The following is a 16555-nucleotide window of genomic DNA, read 5'->3' on the forward strand; positions in this document are numbered from 1 at the left end:
TGCGTTGATAAAGCGTGGTATAATGATAAATCAACGCTATCTGATTGTTAGGTTAACGTTAGGATTCAAGTAAAACTATGCATTAGACTGGTATCTTTGATGTGGAGGCTTCTGCTGGGAGGATAGTTGTCGTTGTCTTAAATTTCTTTATTTCAATAACCTCCACTGTCGTGAAACCTAATCTCTGTGCAACTGTTCACACGAACGTTGAGTCATAGACTTCTAAATAGTAGCACCTGGACTGGACACGCAGTGGCCAACATGTGGCCAAACAGTTGGTACAACAGTTGGCCAACAGTGGGCCAACAGGGTTAGTTACTTGGCTGTTGGCCCACTGTTGGTCAACCGTTGTACCAACTGTTTGGCCTCAAGTTGATCACTGCGTGTCCAGTCCTGGTTGAGTCAAAGAAATAAAACTATTTTGTAAGTTTTTAAAAGTAAGCAAAAATTGTAATCAAAAGTACAACTCAAATTTCTGAAAAGAGCATGTCCGACGCATGTCTGCGGCGTTATAATCTTTTCTTTAAAATCAGTGTTTAGCCAAAACACAGAACTTGATTTCAAGCTGTTAAATCAAAGCACGTCAAAGATAACTCCTCATTCAGCGGCAACTAGCCATGGAATAATCTTGCAGGCAATTACAGTGGAAATTTTATGCCGCCAATCTCGGTCACTCGGCTTACGTTGTTCAAAGCTTATACAAGGATACACAAGCTTTTAGCATTGATCTACCGAAAAGGTTTTCTGGGAATAGAGTGTTCCCTTGATCAGTCGAACAAAAGCAATTACAAACAGATTGGCTTAAACCTTGGGTTTGCCAGAGCAGTTACCAAAGAAAATAATCTATTCTTAAACAGGCACGGTGGTGTAGAAAAGAGTTTAGTGTTGTGCTTACTTGCCACCCCCTCGGATAACAACAACAGGTTTACCTCCTCCACGGAGCGATGCATGGGGGGTACTTTGCCCTGGACGGATTGGCTTTGCTGGAAAAAAGAGTGAAATATAAAATGAAACTAAAACATGCATGCGCAAGCACAATTTTAATGTAAGCGATAACCAAACATTAAAATTGACTTAATTTTGCATAGTTTTTGAGTCAATATTATAAAAAAATGTGGTCCGCTTACTGATTTGTGCAGAATGTGGCCGCCTGGTCATGTTCTTGGCACAAACAGTTTCCTTGATTCTATCGACTTCGTGCTGGTATCTGAAAAATACAAAGTGGTCGTGTTAACATTGGCTCAATACCTACGATGTAAAATATAACACGATCTTATGGGCTTTGAAAGAAAGAAAAAAAGCTTGCTCCTGCTGAGGTGGATTGGAAGAAAAAGACAAATGGCTTTTTACCAAATAAAAAATCCTTTTGTTGATCAAATCGTGTTTAAAAAAATGCAAACCGTTTTCTGTCCCGTGATGCCCCTTCCTTGGCCTCTTTCAGGGCCTGCTCCAGGGCTTTGACACGCTCCGCTGTGGCTTGAAGTTGCTTTTCCAACTTGGGCAACTCGCAACGAAGGTCAGCATTGTCGCGAACCAACTGTGAAAAACTGTCAGTTTACGGCCTTTGTTAAAGTCACAATAGCAAGGAGAAAATGGCAAAAACTAGGCGGCATAAACATAGTCTAAAACATTTGACACTGCCTTGAACATGGGCCAATTATATGAATAACATTAAATGTTCAGAGTTGACATAGCTTTTATGTTTTACTTGAAACATTGAGAAATACCAAACATTTTTATGTTTTTTCAAATCTAAATTGCGATATTTGTTCCATAAAAATGGATGATGGTTTCACCTGCTTGTGCGTTTTTGTCAGTTTGTCAAGGTTTCCCTCAAGGAAGGTTATCTTCTGCTTTTGCACGATGTAACCTCCCATGTCATCAACGTCATCGCCTGCCAATTGCTGAAACGACACGCTCCACCGATTAATTATTTAAGGAGTAGCAATAAAGCGTGTCTATATTCAGAGGGATAAATCTATTGCATACATGCGTTTTTCTCAGCGCTTTAAAATACAGATAGGAATGCGTTACTTCGTCTACACCAGTGGTTCTCAACCTTTTTGTTTTGGCGGACCCCTTTTGGTACCTTCAAAGCGGTCGCGGACCCCCAAAAACATTTTATCTGAAATTTTGGTATATCGCTTTTCCTATAATTGTAATGGAATCAAATGTTTTCATCATCATCATTTTGTTCCTTCCTCGTATGGAGGGTTGGATACAATGCGCCATTGTTCTCGACCATGAGCTGTGCGTACTGCACAGTTTTATGTTTTATGAGTTTCGAAACGACACACTTAAAAGAATTTGGTGAACTCGCGACACACTTATGACTATTGATGACATTAGAGAAATTACGTTATGAGCTTTTGTTGGCACATCAAAAATCAGTAGGCTATATAATCTATAATTATGTTGATTTGATGTTTTTCTATAAATTTTATCAAAAACCAATAGAATTTGGCGACCGTTAGAAACAATTTCTTCCTTTTTTCGTTTCTAATCAATATTAATTCGTTATAATCTTTGTCATCGCAAAACTGTGAGTGGTGATAGACTGCTGACCAACGTTTGTATTTCTAAGTTAAGCATTGACCAGTAGACTACTGTCTCAAAAAAATTAAGTTGAACATAGCCTTATTAAAAAATTAATTCATTTATATATATGATATTTTTTTAGTTAGAAACCAAACCTTTAAACTTTCAAAGGACATCGCACCGGTTCGTTGGGAAGTACAGTTTGAAAATCACGGTAGCCTAATACACAAATAAAGCACAACCAACCAATTTTTACATTTCGTAATTTATCAATCATGCTGCAAACTCGCAAGCTTTCACGGACCCCCTGAAATCGCTTCGCGGACCCCAAGGGGTCCGCGGACCCCCAGTTGAGAACCACTGGTCTACACTCTACCTAAACTAAAGCCACAAAAACCTGGATTATTAGGCTTACCCATGATGACCTGAATCCCGCCTTTAAAAACAACGTAAAGCTGCAACTGCAATCAAAAAACAATAGCTTCTTTTTTCAAAGAAACAAGTTAAGCGAATAAAATCAACCTCTTAGTTTAATACAGTGGTTCCCAACCTTTTTGACCTTGCGGCACCCTATCAAAGAGATAAATAGTTTGCGGCACCCTGGCAAAACTGGATCAATTTTATGAGGTCTCTGTATTTCAAATATCTGTATAAAATAGCACAGAATCAGTTCTACAGTATAGCGAGCGTAAATAAATGTATTTATTCAAAAGTCAGTGTGAAATTTGGGCTTGACTTCTTGCACAAAGTCCCTTAATATTTGGGGGTACTATTCGATAAAGCCACCCGCATTTCTTCCTCGACTATAAGCAGTCGTTCTCGTTTTTTAGTTTTTTGTTCGTTTATACGGAAAATCCACTCTCACATAGGTATGACGTGGAAAACTGCAGCAAAAGCATAATAGCTTTCTTTCCAACGCAAGGATATTCAATTCATTTTGAATTTTTATCCTGAAACTTGTCAAATTTTTATCCCACAAAAGTTTCCAATTTTATAATGGTTCGCAAACAATCGTGCAATTTTATAGTCGTGCTGCGTCACACAATTCAATAATCCATCACTGCAATTTGACTTTGTGCGCCATGAAGCGCAAAATAATATCATAAAACCTGGCAATAATGATGCGTTTCAAGTGTTTTTATGGAAAGAACAGCAACGAGTAAAAATCATTTTTGCACTGTTTTTCCTAGGCGAGAAAACAAAGGCTTACAGTGGATTAGAGTTAAAATAAATAAATAACTTACGCACTTAACGGGTTAAAGTTAAAATAAAAAATGGGCGGCAGTATTGCAATATCTCGCGGCACCCTTGAGCATTGTAATTGGCACCCCAGGGTGCCGCGGCACCCCGGTTGGGAACCACTGGTTTAATACATTCGTCAGTCGATACCAAAACACAAAACAACAACAGAAATGAAAGACATGCAACCCTCACCTTCTTCACTTTGGCGTTGAGATCGCGAACAAAGAGTTTTCGTAGATTGTGAAAAGTTTGAAGTTCTTTGCTCACAGTCTCCTCGAAACCCTGAAACAGTCGAGTCAAGTCAATGGTCTATTATGGCGACCGATATAGGTCGCTACGGTCTATTTCTATATCTCTAGAGTACAAGCAGTTGAACTGCATGAAGACATCATATTCATTTTCGGACAAAAAAGTCTTTTCTGAAGCTTGATCCAGTGCGCTTCACATGCATGCAAAGGCTTTACGCATTATTGATACCAAGTTTAACTTAAAGTGTTGTTACGAGTTGTTGTTGTATCACAAGCTACCGAGAGAGCTTCAACAGTGAACACTGAACACCTTACACCGACTTTCAATTAATTACCAGTCGCAAAAATTGTGCCACTGCACCTTCAAGAACACTCGAAAAACAACATTGTGACAAAGAATAATAAAAAATCAATTGAGAGGTAAAATAGTATATTAACGTTATGTGAAATATTACCCGAAGTTAAAAAAAACTCAATACTTGTGTTTAGACTATGCGACTTCAACGTGGGCTAACTTAACAGTCACAGCTTGCGCAGAGCAAGAAATCAATAAAGTTGTTAAATTAAAGATATTATCAAATTGTTCTTACCTTCAAATCCTGTCTCGCTTGTTCTCGGCGGTCAAACTTAGAATGGAGGTCTCGTAGTTTCAGCTCTTTCTCCCACTCCTCTTTACGCAGCTTCTCGTAGTCTGATTGGAGCTTCTCGTGTTCCAGAAACAACTTCTGATAGTTGCTAGGATACCAAGGAAACAAAATAAACATGCAACTCGTTTCAAAACGCTCAGAGGCGTCAAAAACTGCTTTATTGAAAGATGGACATTGCATAAATCAAATTCAAAAGTCGTTTGAGTGCTCAGACAGCGTATAAGTCGTTTTATACATGATTTAACGTCTGTTCACGTTGAATCAATGTAAAAAAAAACAGTGAATTGCTGTACGGTTGTGTGAACTTAACAAAAGCAACTTTGACACTGTTTCAATGTTGTAAACACGTTGAATCAACGCAAAACTACCACAGACTAAACTTTCAAACAAGGCGGGATGTGCTTTTAATCAGGAGAGTGGGAGGCAAAAGAGGAATATTATTGTCAGTCGCACTTACTCCTTAAGTCCTTCGATCATCTTCATCTTCTCATCCACTTCATCGCGGAGTCGAGATACTTGTTGATGGTGGCTACTGATGTGTGTATCCGCAGGTTCGTTTGGAACTTGTTTTGTCTCTTCTGAAGCTTCCTTTTCATCCTTGAAAAGCAAAAGAAACTTATGCTGTTTGACGTACATCAGTCTTCAAATGACAGCTTTTTTAAAGAAAAACAAACGTTATATACAAAAATATTAACATGTGGTCAGGCTTAGTTAGCTGAATATTCATTATTCATCCTTAGTTGAGTTCAATCATTAGTTATTCATCCTTCATCTGGACTACAATGTTGACAGTTTTGCTGAGCACAGCCTTCTGCTGGTGGTAGAGGTTGTGAACCAGTGACGTAAGTTCAGTCAGGCGGTTACTGCGACTGACAGATGCTCACCATCTCACAATGCAGCTTGAGCTATCACTGTTCAAGTTGTGAAGAATTAACTGCGAAAGATTTAGAACAAGCGACACACAAGATAGGAGATAAAACGTGATAAACGTGACAGCGGATCTTACTGTTGGCTTCTCATCCTTGATGCTCACGTTGTGGATCAGCTCCTTAGATTTAAGCTGGGTGATTTCTTCATTGAGTTTGTCAACTTCCTCCTCCAAGCTCCTCTTCTTGTTCTCAACTTCTTTCATATATTCCACCAGGGACTTCATCTTAGCTTCATGCTGGAAAAGATATATTTTAGTGTGTTTTTTCACACTCAGGTCTACTGTTTCTTTATGTTGTCAAGCGCTTTAGATCAAGTAGTTAGATGAAGCACTGCACAGATTATTATTTGAATTATCATTATTATTATAATATGACACTATGAATAAATTAAATGTTTTTGTACGGCATAGCAAACTCTCTAACACGCCTATTAGATTGTTACATTTGATGTTAGAATGATGTTTTATTGAGTAATGATATCTTTATTGAAACGGTGAAGTTGTAACTCTTTGCATGACAGCTGTTGTTTGCACATGAGATGATATCCACTGATTTAACAGTGCTTTGTGTTGGTGATTCGAAACAAGAACAAAAAAGGTCAAAGTTCAAGGATCCACATTCCACAATAAAATGCATGACATATGTTGAATTTGCCTCAAAGAGAAAAAGCAAACAAAATAAAACACATCAACCAAAACGTTTCTGCGCAATTGTATGCTCGAATAGTTTTCCATGGCCACTGCTTTGTGAGTAATAACTCGCCCACTTAAAACGCTTAATTTCTACGTCAGTGCGGCAAATGTGGTCAATAAAACGTCAATATATCTTTCCTATATAACGTAAAAAGTTAGTATCTGAAGGCAAATCTTCTAAAACCTATGCATTATGCAATAATCTTGCAATATGCAACATCCTGCACCTCCTCAGCGGCTTCTTTTTCAGACTGAACATGACAAGAAAGTGAAGTCAAAATTTTTTGACAGTCGCCTTTTGCAATTTTCATAAATTGAATTACACATAAAGTTGTAGAAGTAGTTTGGTATGGAAAAACAATTTTAAAAGAATAGGAAAGGTATAAACCAACAAAATGTAAAAAAAAAAATGTTTCTTGAGACGCTTTACATTTTATCAGCAAATCTTGTGCGTCTGGGTTTCACTAAAAACTTTCCTGCAACAACTAAACTTTAAACAAAATCATTCAACAACAAATTGCTACTATAAAGATTAAATTTTCTGCAGCAAAAACATGGGCTGCATTAATGAAAACCGATCACCTTTGCAACAAAAATACTTTTAATAAATTAAGAAAATTATTTCGAACTTATATTCAAAATGGAATTTTTCTGCCCAAAGCAAAATCTCTTCCATAACGCTAATCGAGCAATGCCAACTGCACCAGTGCCGGATTAAGGGGGGGGGGGGGGGGGGGCGGACTGGGCTGAAGCCAAGGGCCCCCACTTTTGGGGGCCCCCACCTCAAAGAAAAAAATCTATTAACCTAATTATTTTAGTTGCACAGCTGGAGATTGCTGCTTTAATTCGTATCTCAAACAAGCAGGGGCGGCTCGCCCATATGTGCTGCAGCACCCCTGCCTCGCCCCAGTTATTCAATTTCTTTTTTTTTTATTTGCTACTTCCATATCCGGAAATGGTAGGCCTACGGATTTTTTTTGAAAAAAATTTCAATATTGCAAACATAACCACATTTTAATGCTATGTGCGCTAGAGCGGCTAGAAAATCAGGAATGTAAATTGATAGAAATTTAGTTCTTCAGTAATACAATATTGGAAAGATGTTCTACGAAGAGTTATCAGCGTTGTGAAGTTTCTGTGCGTTAGAGGTTTGCCTTTTCGAGGTAGTGACGAGTTGGTTGGCTCACCAATTAAGTAATGGCAATTTTTTAGGAATACAGTACTTGAATTAGTACTTATAGTGAATAGGCCTACGATGCGTTTCTGGCGGAACATTTGCGGTTGCATGCTAACAAAGGACGCGGCCATCCATCATACATTCCATCTACTATCTGTGAAGAGCTGATTGAGCCAATGGGCCAAACGTTTTATCTGTGATAGTTGATGACATCAAAGCAGCAAAGTACTTTTCTATATCTGTAGATTCAACACCGGATTTAGAACATGTTGACCAACTGACAGTGATATGCGATAGCCTACGTTTCGAAACAAGGTCCAATCGAGCGATTTTGAAATTTTGTACCAATTAATGCACTCTCATACAGGAGCAGAAATCACCAAAATTGTTTTGGAGTTTTTGGAAAAGTTTAATATCAACACTGAAGACTGTCGCGGTCAAAGTTATGATAATGCTTCCAAGATGAGTGGCAAGTATAATGGTCTTCAAGCTCTTCTGCGCGAGAAATGTAGTGTAGCTCATTATGTGCCTTGCACAGCACATTCACTTAATTTAATCGGTAAATGTGCTGTAGAAACATGCCGTTCTGCCGCTGAGCTTTTTGAATTGTTGCAAAGTCTTTATTCATGGCTCGTCTTGTCTATTCATCGTTCGCAAGTCCATCGAAAATTTCTAGATGGTTTGCCTGTTTTAAAGACATTATCTGATAAAAGATGGTCAGCTAGATATGATGCAGTCAGTGCATTAAACAAAGGATACAGTGAGACCATTTTAGCGCTTGAAGAATTGGCCTCTGATGATGTTCAATCTCGAGAGAGGAGAGAGCAAAGTCGAAAGAGAAGGATTTGTAAACAAGTTGAAACAACTGGAGACAGCTATTTTGCTTGAAATGTGGAGTGCAATTTTGGAAAGGTTTCAAAAACAAACCTGTGGCTTCAAAAAAGTGGATTGTGTTTGAACAATGCAGTAGGCTACAGTTGTTACAACGTCTCATGAGCTTTGTCAAAAGCGAATAATCCAACTTTAAAACGTATGAAGAAAAAGGTAAGAAGAAATGTGGATCCAACACCTCGGCAGGTTCTTCAAAACGAATTCAAACGCAACGTTATAGGCATTTTGATGAGCCCTCTACAGAGCCAACGATTTTTTCCCCAAGAGATAAATTTAGAGTTGAAGTGCATCTTGCCATAATTGACAAACTATCTGCAGAACTGGATAAGCGTTTGAAAGCATACCATGACGTCGAAAGTAAGTTTGGTTTCATTTCAAAACTGACGGATCTTAGCCCTAACAAGATTCATCAAGCTAGTGTTGCATTGATGAAGGAATATCCCATGGATTTCGAAGCCAATTTTCCAACTGAAACAGTTCATTTTGCAGAATTTTTCAAAGTAAAAACTGCTGATGGTGGAAAAGAAGCCTCAGAAAACCTAATAAGCACAAAGTGGAAGACAGTGTGGAGCTCAACATGTTCTTACTTCTAAGGCAAAACAGGTGCGTTGAAACCTTTCCCAATGTCTTCGTTGCTCTGCGAATGTATTTGTGTATGATGGTCTCCAACTGCAGGGAAGAAACATCTTTTTCAAAATTAAAGAGAATCAAAAACGAAGTTCGAAATTCTTCGCGGCAAGAGCTTTCGCTTCTAAGCATTGAGCACGATATTTTAAATTCATTGAATTTTGAAAAATTGATCAGCGATTTTGCCACGAGAAAAGCAAGAAAGCGTCCATTTTGAGTTGATACGAACAATTTTTTAGGGCAGCAAACAAAATGAATACCGGTACCGCCTACCAGTTTGCAGTTTCATTTTTGATTTACGGCCTATAGCCTACTCCTATGAATATGATTCTATTTTTATCGTGTGAAGCTGACAAACAATTCACAGTTCATACATAAAGTTGCGGCCAAAAACAAACGTTTAGTTTTTTGAGAAACGATGAAGCTTACTTTGATCGCTCTGTATCTCAACAGTTTTGTGTTGAAGTATTCGACACCATTCACACCAAGCACGAAAAGATTATTATCATTGCTAAATCTGCTTTTCAACCAGAAAACGAATCTTTTCCGAAGAAATACTGTTAAAAATTAACCAGGTTTTTCCTCACAATATTCTTGGGGCAAAATTGTTTGTTTTGAACCGTAGGCTACACTGCAGGGGTCCGCAAATACTTTTTGGTGCGACCCAAAAAGCAATCGTTCGAAGTCTTCGCGACCCAAACGTTTCGGAAGCATATAATTTTGCGCAAAACACTTTGCAAATTAATATCAATTCCAATACGGTCGTCCCCACTTATTAAAGCCACATCGGGACCGGACGATTTTGGCTGCGGGAGACAATTTTCTACCACTCCTAATTCCGGAATGGACCAAATTGGGCTTAATAAGCGGGTGGACCGATTAACCGTGCGCTTCGTCGTCGTGCAAGCCTCTAGGGCCGAGGGTCTACTCTATCCTTTTACTAGCCCAGACTCAAGATGTTCCTGGACTACACTGGAAGGCTATTATAGAGAGCAGCCAGTATTTAGTTGCATCATCCATGACACGCAGACCTTCCACTCCGTTAGGTGGCTTGAAGATGGTACAGTTATTGACGATGTGGTCTGCAGTCTGTTCCTCGGCACCACATTTACAGGAGGAGGAAGAGGCCAATTCTCCAATGGCGCATGGTTGAGCGGAAAAGCCCGACGCCCGTACGAAGACGGTTGAGGCGCACCCATGCTTGTCTTTGTAGTGTCAGGCCGATGGGGCATGTGTCGGCGTTGGGGATGAACGAATGAAGTCCGGTGGTACTTGACTTCCTTTCAGAATTCCATTTATAGTCCGCCCAAGTAGCCGCAGAGATGAAGTTCATCTGCTGCGTTGATCAGAAGTTGAGCGGCTGGCACGAATGGTTGTCTTGACTTCAGTCGACTGGGGTGCTGGTTTGGGGAAGCAGAGATCTTGTGGTGGAGAAGATGGTTAGGCTTTAGTGCCCGTCGGCTAAGAAACAGAGTGGCTTCTTCGTGACGAAGCTCAGAAAGTTGGATGCCAGTAAGAATGGCAAAATTATCCAATGGTGTGGGACGCATGCATCCGGTAACTGTGCGCAGGGCGCTGTTTATGGCAGTGCCGATGTTATGGCAGGGTGCACTGCAGCACCAAACAGGTACACGGTACTCTGCTGCAGAGTAGACAAGGGCTAAGGCTGCTATACGCAAAGTGTCAGCCCTCGCCCCCCAGCTGTGTCTTGCCAGGCGGTTGAGTAGTGCAGCGTGGGATGTCATTTTCTTGCGCAGTGACACCAAATGGTGGCGGTATGTGTACGATCTGTCTAGTGTCACCCCAAGATATTCTGGTTCGGGGCAGAAGGTCAGAGGTTTTCCATTGTTCTGAACATGTAGCTCACGATCAACTTCCCGACTGTAGGTTATAGGTGGAAAGCTGCCGCCAAAGTTTTGTTTTCGCTAAGTTTCAGTCGCCATTTCTGGAGATAGCCTAAGCTGAGAGAGTTTTCATGCCCTGGCTCAAGCTGTTTTCCAGGCTATATATATAACCGTGGGCTTAACTACTGTACTACAATCGAAAGTATAAATTTTCTTGTAGCCTACCAAATTGTACGAAACTCAGCACATCAAAGACTATATGATTGTATTTATTTTTGCCATACAAGTTATATTTATGGTAATTTTAAACCGTTTGCGACCCACTGTGAATGGTCTTGCGACCCAAATTTGGGTCGCGACCCAGTATTTGCGGACCCCTGGGCTACAGTATTGCAAAAAATGAACATGTTATCGTACAGTATATCAATAATCGCCTATAAGCAATTTGTATTGAAAGTGTTGCCACTAAAAATTGTGGAGAAAGGATCGAGTTCACTTTGAACAGTGATATTATAAGTCATGGAGAGACCGCTGGGAAACCATCTCACGGCCCAACCAGTTCCAAGTCACACCAGACACTACGGTACCACCTGGCTCAGACCTTCCAAGAAAAGAATGGGTAACTCTGAATCGCCTCCGTCCTGGTGTTGGTTGCTTCAAGCACAATATGTTTACCTGGGGACTGTGTGACTCACCAGCCTGTATTTGTGGTGACTGTCAAACAGCACAGCACATCATAAATCACTGTCCAGTATTTCGACCTGAAGAACATGTGAATCTCATAGACCCTGATATGAAGACACTGCTCTGGTTGCAACAATTGGGAGATGTTACCTGAATTGCTGCCTCATAAGCAAGAAGAAGAAGAACAGTGATAGCCTATTTCATAAATGCCTATTTCACAAATGGATACGTTTGTTGATCTGCTCTAAAATAATTGGTTTTGCTTTTAAAAAGACAACTAGAGAACAGTGGCGTACCTATAGAGTAGTGGCGTCGCTCCGGTAAGCTTGAGAGTTTGCGCCCCTCTAATAAAGTCAGCATTAAACGAATTGTATGTCATTTTGTTGTTCTAAAAATAATGTTCCTGTTTAATCGCTTTTTTCGATCCCAATCGCAGCAAAAGCACAGTGCCAACTACACAATACACACAACTCGGGGTTTGAAGGCGGAGCCCCCAGCTGCTGAGAAATGCCTTTAGCGTCATTGATCGATAACTTTTTTAAAGAAAAATGTCACCTGATAAGGGCCCCCACTTTCAGCTCAGCCCAGGGCCCCATAAACCCTTAATCCGGCCCTGAACTGCACTACACGTTGAATAACTACTCTCTCTTTAATTACAATATGTCTAGGTGTAACCACATACCTGTAGTCGTGTCATGTCTTCCTGCACCCCATCATAGTCCGATCTGGCCTGGGCTATTATTTCTTCCTGTTTCAGTATCTGGGCCTTAAGGCTCTCGACTAATTGGGAAGTTTGATTTATTTTTTCATCCTGGAAACAATTTTTCATGAGTCATAGCTAAATAAAACTACTCAATGAATATTATAACAAAATAGAAAAGATTAAAAAAAATGACAAGTTTGATATGAAAATGAAAAAAGTATAACGTGTGATGGAGGTTTTAAATACTTTTCACAATTTGTAAATTGTTGTTTTTAATTCTCAAAAGAATCTTAAAAACTGTTTTTAACTCTAGTTCTTCGCACAGCTCTCGTTTCTGATACACAGTAAATTAACTAAAGATCAGCGATATGCCAAACTAAAAGCAGATCAACTTGATAAAAGCACTTCAATGCACTTGAAATATCGAAATACAGATACATGATTTCGCTTTGCGTTGTATTTTTCGAAATTATGAGAGACATAGGTTCATTTTAATTTTTCTTTTAATTAAATAAATATTTCGATCATTCAATCTTGACGTCTAGATAGGAGCTTTCAACGTTGAATAAATGTGAAATATCACACGTGTTATCCTCCCACCTTGTCGTCAAGCATCTTGTAAAGATTGTTTCTTTCATCATCAAGGGAATCTGTGGTTGCCGAGGTAACCAGTGAATCGCTTGGCTGAACACTGGCAATCTGGAAAGATGTAATTACAGATAAGAGCCGCATTTCATCTTTATAAAAATAAAATTAACCTTTTTCAAGACGTTGAATCAACAAAATACATAGAAAGCTTTTCAAGCTTATAATTCAATATTGTGAAGTAAAAAAGAAGTTAATCTCGACAGCCGATTCATCAACAACTACGCCGACACAACTTAACAATTCGTTCCAGTCTAGACAAAGTGAGCGGTGTTTTTCAACCTCTGGTTTATCCTGGGGGTCGAACCAAGATCGTGTGATGGGAAGCAGAGCGCCTGAACCACTGGCCAATACAAAATATTATTGAGAAAAAACTTACCGATTGCGTTGCGTTTCCTGTAAGAGCGGCTACGGCGGGCTGGTTGTCCACTAGAGGCATGAGAGAGTTTCTACTCTTCGTGTCCACCCTTTCTTCAGTGGGAATAGTTTCACCTTGAAGAAGAAATTTAATCAATAAAGCGTTCAGAAATTAGATGGTTTGGAAATGCAAAATCTTTTTACATTGTTTAAACGTCGCCTAACAGCGCGCAAACAACAAAAAATCCAGGTAGCAAAACCCGTCAATTTTTACATTGATTCAACTTCTGCAAACTTCTGAAATCAAAAATGACGGATTCTGCTGTCTGGAAAGAGACTTCAATGCACGAGCAACGTGCGACATTGAACACAGAGTCGTGATGTTAAAAGTAAAGAGCCTTGATGAAGTTGGCAAAATATGATGACGGTAGTTTCGATAATATCTTTCATTTTTCCTTATAAATCACATGTTCGTTTTATAATGACTGATAAAATCAACTGGTGCTCACAGAAGAGCTTTATAAATGCCGTTATGATATATAAATCTTGAATCAACTACCATTACTTTTAAGCAACGATGGTCTTGATGCTTTCTTGTTTCGCAAAGGTGTTTATTTACATGTGAATGACAGTTAGTCTTTCAAAAATTGTCTTGTGAATTGGCTTCAATTCTACGACTTTGGCCACAAGTCACAAGAAACAAAGACGTAATGCTCACATAGCGCAATTGAAAAGGCATCATACAACTATTGCAAATGAAATGAAACAGTACATCATTGTTAGGCATGCAGAACACAGACCAAAGGAAGACTTGACCTTTACTGGCATAGAGTAACACAAAGCCCACATGAAACAGTCTCTTACGAATTTACTTACTGATTTGATTGCAATTCTCGTCTTAACGTTGAAACTGAAAATTGATTGAAAAAGTGTATTGCTGAAATTTTAACCTTGTCAAAATTTATTTGTAAGTAAATGTACACATACAAACATATAGTGTGCGGTAGTTTAGTAATCTTTGTAGAATTGATCAATAAAATACAACAATTTACAGCAAAACTCTGTGTTGAGTAAATTAAATGAGTCTAATTTGTTTTACTATTATCTTGAAATAACTCTGTCATTGAAAAGAAATACGTGAAGTCATGGTCAAGTTTACTCATAATTTTTTCCATTTTATTTTCATTTTTCGACAAATACTACTATTAGCATCAATTGCTGTAAACATTATACACAGACAAAACCGACCAATAATATAGGTTATCCCATTTGCCAGACAATTATCCGATTGATATTTGCAGTGTGGTGTCTTGTGCATGAGATTATCACATTGAATTACATTTCATGTTTTTTTTTTACTGCATGCATCTGTCCGGTAACATTATGTCCTTCACATCACTTTTAAATGTCACAGGCAATTATGCAAAAAAAAGAAAGGGACTTTCTCCTTTTGCTTTTACCAATAAACCTTTGGAACGAAAATCATTTTCTTTGCTCACAAACATCTGGTCAAAGACAATTATTTGATTAAATTAATGAAGTAAGTAATAACCATCCAATTTATTCCATTAAATAATATGTAATTAAAAATGGTCAATGGTTTTTCTCAACATTCGACAGAATTTCGACAGAATGTGGTTTGGGTTCGATGCAATAAAACGATTGGTAGACTATTACATTAAGCAATAGTCTATATACAACAACTGATTTTGTCTTTAAAAAGATCTAGCTTTTTAGATATTGATATAAGTATGTCATCAACAAAAGCAAATAATTTCATCATGTGCAAATAAAGTTTCCAATAATGTAACTGACAATGCAGTTAATATAGACTAGAACAGTGGGCTACCTTTCTTTTTCTCGCTTGCATGAGCATCGTATCTTGGTGAAGGACGTGGAGTAAAACCTAAATGCAAAATCACATCTGTAGTATTCAACATCGGTAAGTCTGAAGAAAAAGTAATGTGCTGGGACTGTTGGCACACATGCAGTCGTACATTTGTTGCCTGCATGTGGAAGATAGTGGTTTATATATAAATCCAATAGTTTTGGTGAAAAATTAACACATGGCAAGCTATTGTCCACAACTCAGTCCAAAGGGCATTGGCTAATTCTCATGATCTGTCACTTTTTCTCAACCCTTGAGGTGAGAAATTAGACAAATTCAACTGTACGTACATTTTTGCAAGCAAGGCTTTTCTAGGCCATGCAAAATTGTAATGTAACTTTTTTGTCCATTTCTCAGGAGAGATACATCATTTACAAAGTTTCAATGTTTCTGCATTAAGCATGTGTTTCAAAAAAATAGCAAGAAAATGTTGTGTTTGTACTTCTCTTATTAGATGATGACTGTTGAGCAGGTAGACTAAGACTTGGTCGGGATCTTGTGACCTTTAAAGTATATAAATCATCGTGATATTCCAAGTCAATCTCAACTTCAGCAACCAATCTCTCAACATCTGAAACAAACAACTTCAGTGAATTTAACTGCTAAACTATTAAAGTACCGGTATTATATCATCATGTGGATTTTGGTGTAGAAGTGAAAGCATGCGACTAGATTGTCAGTTAACTTTTAAATGAATGTTTCCAGCAATAATTTTTTTAAAGATTTCCAGCAATAAGATTTCCAGCAATAATTTTTTTCATTTTTAACAAACGCCTTTCGTTTGTCAATTTCATGACAAAAACATCAAGTTCCAAAAATTGGTAAAATCTGATAAAAGTTTCATCATCATTAATTTTGATTATACAGGCCATGACTTCATCCTCATGTTGAGGGTGTGGCCTGTCTGTCTGTCAAAAGCGAAGCCTTCCTTTTCTCTCCACATCTTGCTGTCTGTTGGGTTGGCAGAATCCATGTTCAGGGCTAAAAAGTCACGATTCACAACTTCTTCCCAAGAAAGTTTTGGTCTACCTTGACCCCGCTGTGCTGCAATGCTGACGCATCTGACCTGAGAGATCCAGCTAGTGCTGCGCTTAACGTGCCCAAGCCATCTTATTCTGCTCAATTTAAGGACTTAACCAATGTCTCTTATTTTAAGCCTGGATAAAAGGGTCTCGAACTGACTGCCAGGCTTAACCAGGCAGGTCATAATAAGCCATGAGGCAGGTCCATCTTACCATCGCTCTGTCAAAAGCGATACACGACACGGCGAACCCAACTGGGCGAAACCCACTTGAGCGAGACCATTTGAGCGACGACCCAAGTGGGCAACGGAACATGTGGGCGACCGTCAACGTGGGCGACGGTAGCGAAAGTTTAGCCGTTCGGAACGGTGGTGACCTATATAATTTATCTAGTTGCTTTGCGGCGTCACGGTTTATCGTA

General features: G+C 38.9%; 1 protein-coding gene across 1 annotated transcript; it reads right to left on the minus strand.

Moving 5' to 3' along the window:
* Nucleotides 1-1384: 1384 nt before the first annotated feature.
* On the minus strand, nucleotides 1385-16085 carry LOC145772406 (kinesin heavy chain-like). Its single transcript, XM_082584283.1, has 12 exons — nucleotides 16013-16085; nucleotides 15555-15683; nucleotides 15074-15130; nucleotides 13247-13359; nucleotides 12823-12921; nucleotides 12202-12330; nucleotides 5682-5840; nucleotides 5133-5272; nucleotides 4619-4763; nucleotides 3973-4062; nucleotides 1797-1904; nucleotides 1385-1537 (listed from the first exon to the last, which is right to left on the minus strand). The coding sequence occupies exons 1-12, from the start codon at nucleotides 16083-16085 to the stop codon at nucleotides 1385-1387; spliced, it is 1395 nt and encodes a 464-aa protein (XP_082440409.1).
* Between the last annotated feature and the right edge of the window lie 470 nt (nucleotides 16086-16555).

This window comes from Aplidium turbinatum, chromosome 6 (assembly GCF_918807975.1).
Source record: "Aplidium turbinatum chromosome 6, kaAplTurb1.1, whole genome shotgun sequence".
Classification (NCBI taxonomy): domain Eukaryota; kingdom Metazoa; phylum Chordata; class Ascidiacea; order Aplousobranchia; family Polyclinidae; genus Aplidium; species Aplidium turbinatum.